Raw genomic sequence first — 4533 nt, forward strand, 5'->3', positions numbered from 1 at the left:
CCTATAATTTCACTGGTTATCAGACTAATGAAGAATATGACTTAGTAAATAAATAGGTACCCTAGTATACCTTTAAAAATTAGGCGGGGACTCTCTTTCATCAATAACAGAACCACAAGTTGAATCCTGTCTTGACTAGTACAAAATAGGGTGCAACAACCCCTACCTGGAGAGGTAGAGAGGTTGTTTCCGATAGATTGTTTCCGATAGACCCTCAGCTCAAAAAAGGTGTAAAGGAAGAAAAGGGAAGAAGAAGAAGAAGAAAGAGGGGGAGAAAGAAAGAAAGAATAGGGAAACAAAAGACGATAAGGAAAAAGCGGAAAAAAGTAACATCGAATAGTAACAAGCAGGGAGCATCAATTTCCAGTAAAAGGGGAAAAAGAGTAGCATCAAATAGTAACAATCAGGGAGCAACAATTTTCAGTAGCTGTTTTCAAAAACAATGGACGTGCTTGCTAAGTACGACATATAATAACAAACTAAAAGGAAGTAACTTTCAACCAACATCAGGAATATTACTAGTACTACTGGTAAATTTAGGAGAAACTCATAACTACCTGTCAACCCACCACCTTAATCTTCGATCTCACACCATCCTATCGCTAGTCATGTTCTTGGTTAGGTGAAGCACCGACATGTCCTGCCTAATCTCCTCTCCTCAATACTTCTTTGTCCTACCCCTTCCCTTTCTCAAGCCCGCCATGGTCAACCTCTCACACCTCCTGACTGGGGCATCTATGTCTCTCCTTCTCACATGCCCAAACTATCGCAACCTCGATTCCCGCAACTTGGCTTCCATGGATGCATTTCTAATCTTGTCTTTCCCGATATGTCCACACATCCATCTCAATAACCTCATTTCAGCTACGCTCATCTTCTGGATATGAGACTTCTTGACGGACCAACACTCAGCTCCATACAACATAGTCGGTCTAACCACAACCCTGTAGAATTTGCCCTTAAGTCTAGACGGCACAATCTTATTGCATAAAACCCCTGAAGCTAGCCTCTATCTCATCCAATCCGCTCCAATGCGATGAGTAACATCCTCGTCAATCGCCCCTTTGCCATGGATTATAGACCCAAGATACTTGAAACTATCTCTTGTGGGAATGAACTGAGTATCAATCTTTACTTCCACTTCTTCTTCATGCCTCTCATCACAGAACTTGCACTCCAAATATTCAGTTTTCGAGCTACTCAACTTGAAACTTTTGGACTCCAGCGTCTGTCTCCAAACTTCCAACCCAGTGTTAACACCTCCTCGCGTCTCGTTAATCAGAAATATGTCGTAAGCAAATAACATGCACCATGGCACCCTCCCTTGTATGTGTCGTGTCAGCACATCCAATGCTAGGATAAACAAAATCAGGCTAATGGCTGATCCCTAATGCAACCCCATCTTCACAGGGAAATATTCTGAGTCTCCTCCCGCAGTCCTCACCCGTGTCTTAGCACCTACGTACATGTCATTAATCACCCTAATGTACGCTATCGGGACTCCGCTAACCTCCAAACATCTCCATTGCACCTCCCTCGGGATTTTTTTATAAGCCTTCTCAAGGTCAATGAACACCATGTGCAAGTCCTTTTTCCTCTCCCTTTACTTCTCCACCAATCGTGTAACAAGGTGAATGGCTTCTGCAGTTGACCGTCCCGGCATAAATCCGAACTGCTTCTCAGAGATAGATACACTTATCCTCACTCTCTTCTCCACCACCATATCCCAAACCTTCATAGTGTGACTCAACAGTTTGATACCCTTATAGTTGTTGCAATTCTGGATATCACCTTTGTTTTTGTACAAAGGAATCATCAAACTCCACCTCCAATCTTCGGGCATCTTATTCGTCTTGAAAATGACGTTAAACAGGCTAGTAATGCACTCCAAGCCTACCCTACCCGCTTCTTTCCAAAATTCCACCGGGATCTCGTCAGGCCCAGTTGCCTTACCCCCCTCATCTTCCGTATTGCCACATCAACCTCCTCACACTTAATACGCCTACAAAACCTAAAATCTCTCCGACTCTCTGAGATCTCCAACTCGACCAGTACGATGTTCCTATCCCCTTCCTTGTTCAAGAGTCTATGGAAGTACTCCTGCCATCTACGCCTGATACACGCCTCTTCCACCAATACCTTACCGTCTTCGTCTTTGATGCACCTCACTCGATCTAGGTTCTGAGCCTTCCTCTCCCTAATCTTGGCTAACTTTTATAGCTTCCTATCCCTTCCTTTGCCACCAAGATCCGCATACAATATATTCTCTCCTTCATTCTAGTTTAAAATACTCACTACTAGAAATTCGCTAAAAACCGACCAAAAATACCGACCAACGTTGGTCGGTTATGGCAAATTACCGACCAAAACGCGACCTTTACTGTGTGGACGGTATTTTGATGGTCTGAACGGCTTACCGACCAAAGTTGGTCAGAAATTACCGACCAGCTTTGGTCGGTATATTAAAACGACTATCTGACAAGTTTAATTACTTACCGACCAACTTTGGTCAGAAACATATTTTATTAATTTAATTTTACCGACCAAAGTTGGTCGGATTATCTTTTTTTATTAATTATTAAAATTAAAAAAAACCGACCAACTTTGGTCGGTAATTGAAAATATATATTTTTTAAAACTAATTAAAATTAAACATTACCGACCAACTATGGTCGGTAATCTCAACAATGCAAGCAAAATACCGACCAAAGTTGGACGGTAGTCTTGAATTCTGGGAATTCAACGTTCATTAACCGACCAACTTTGGTCGGTATTTTGGAATAATTTTTTTTTAATTAAAAACCGACCAACGTTTGTCGGTTTTTCTGGGATTATTTTTGGCATAAAATGCCTGTTTTGGCAGCTAAACCACCTGCCAGCATACCAATACAACAACACAACAACAACAACAACAACAACAACAAAAACACAACAACAACAACAACAACAACACAACAACAACAACAACAACAACAACAACAACAACAACAACAACAACAACAACAACACAACAACAACAACAACAACAACACAACAACAACAACCAAAACATTCAATAAATACTTTAAAACTAACAAATTAAAGTTCAATTGAACATAAAAATCCAAAACCAAGTTAAAACTAATTACAACTAGTTCAAAACTGGTTCTATTTGTCTAGTTCAAAGTATATAAAAGTCAAGGGGTGTTTTGTACAACATCATCATCACCGTCTGATGAACTTTCATCTACAAGACGATATAGAGAACGGTCTTGTGGAAGACGGGAAGCACGATCACGGGGAGGACGGGAGGAACGATCACGAGCAGGGCGGGAGGAACGATCACGTGGAGGTCGACCCTCTGGAGATGACTCACGAGATCGGGGCAACGGAAAAGCTCCACTAGATAGGAGAGTTCTGATCTGAGCTTGCATGCCAAGGAATTGAGCATCTCTAAGCCTTTCTCTTTCCTTGGCCGCTTCTAGCTCTGATGTGAGCTTTGTCACTGTCTCCCGCATAGCGGAGAGGCTCTCCCTATTAAGTTGCTCGCCATGCGAGGAAGTCCCTATTCCTCGCATTCCACACTTATAGCGATGGAAGTTTTTAGTAGGAAGCCCGTATACCTTCCCCATTTTGGACCGCCAACAGACTCCAACCATATTCTTTCAGCATCCTCGTCCGAAGGTTGGGTTGGCTCACCCGATTCACCAGTTGGATGACTACGGATGAATTCCTCCACGTTACTTTGGTAGCGACCCTATATTATTTTAAATTAAATCAGTATTTCAAGTTGTTTATAAAAGTAAATTATAATACTTAAATAAAATTAAAATCTTACATATGCAGTCGAGGCCCGGTCCTCGACCCACCTATCTTGATCCCTCTCTTTCTTCTTCTTCACAACATGTGTCTCCTTGAATAGCTCATCATGACTCATTGGACGCCCATACTTCTTTTCCTGAAAACAAATTAATTTAGTTAATAAACAGAATAGATATACTTAGAAAAGTAAAATAATTTAAGCAATTACGTACCAATCTTCTTTTTATTGTCCCTAGGCTGATCGCACCTCCAGTGTGCAAGGAGCCTCCCTTCTCGGATGCACGAGCTTTCTTTCCTTTTTAGCTCATCTCTAAGAACTCTGCGGTAAGCCATTGCCTTTGCAAATCATTCCACAAATTCTCAAGTAACCAGCCATGCCTCTTGTTCTTCTTTCTAGCATCCGAGAAAGCATCCGCCAATCTCTTGCGAGCTTTATGATGAAAATTTGTAGCCACTTCCGCGCTATAGCGGTCTTCCCATACACACTTGCTCTGTATTTCAAAAGTTAAATATTAGATAGAAACATCATAAGTATAAATTATTAAACTGTTTAAAAGAACATTTATACCTTAAATTGATTGAAAATTTGCTCCTTCAGTGAGAATGGGCAATCAGTCCAAGTCGCATAAGGGCCATCATAAAGCTTTCTGATGGCATTGGTGATTATCCTCGTAGTTTTATTACCCGGCCTGAACCTACAATTTAACAATAAAAACACATTAATATCTTAGT

At 41.2% G+C, this 4533-nt stretch overlaps 1 protein-coding gene across 1 annotated transcript; it reads right to left on the reverse strand.

The window, feature by feature from the left end:
- Positions 1–1009: 1009 nt before the first annotated feature.
- On the reverse strand, positions 1010–1526 carry LOC138892814 (uncharacterized). Its single transcript, XM_070176557.1, has 2 exons — positions 1511–1526; positions 1010–1353 (listed from the first exon to the last, which is right to left on the reverse strand). The coding sequence occupies exons 1-2, from the start codon at positions 1524–1526 to the stop codon at positions 1010–1012; spliced, it is 360 nt and encodes a 119-aa protein (XP_070032658.1).
- Between the last annotated feature and the right edge of the window lie 3007 nt (positions 1527–4533).

Source organism: Nicotiana tomentosiformis, chromosome 5, assembly GCF_000390325.3.
Source record: "Nicotiana tomentosiformis chromosome 5, ASM39032v3, whole genome shotgun sequence".
NCBI classification, from domain to species: Eukaryota; Viridiplantae; Streptophyta; class Magnoliopsida; order Solanales; family Solanaceae; genus Nicotiana; species Nicotiana tomentosiformis.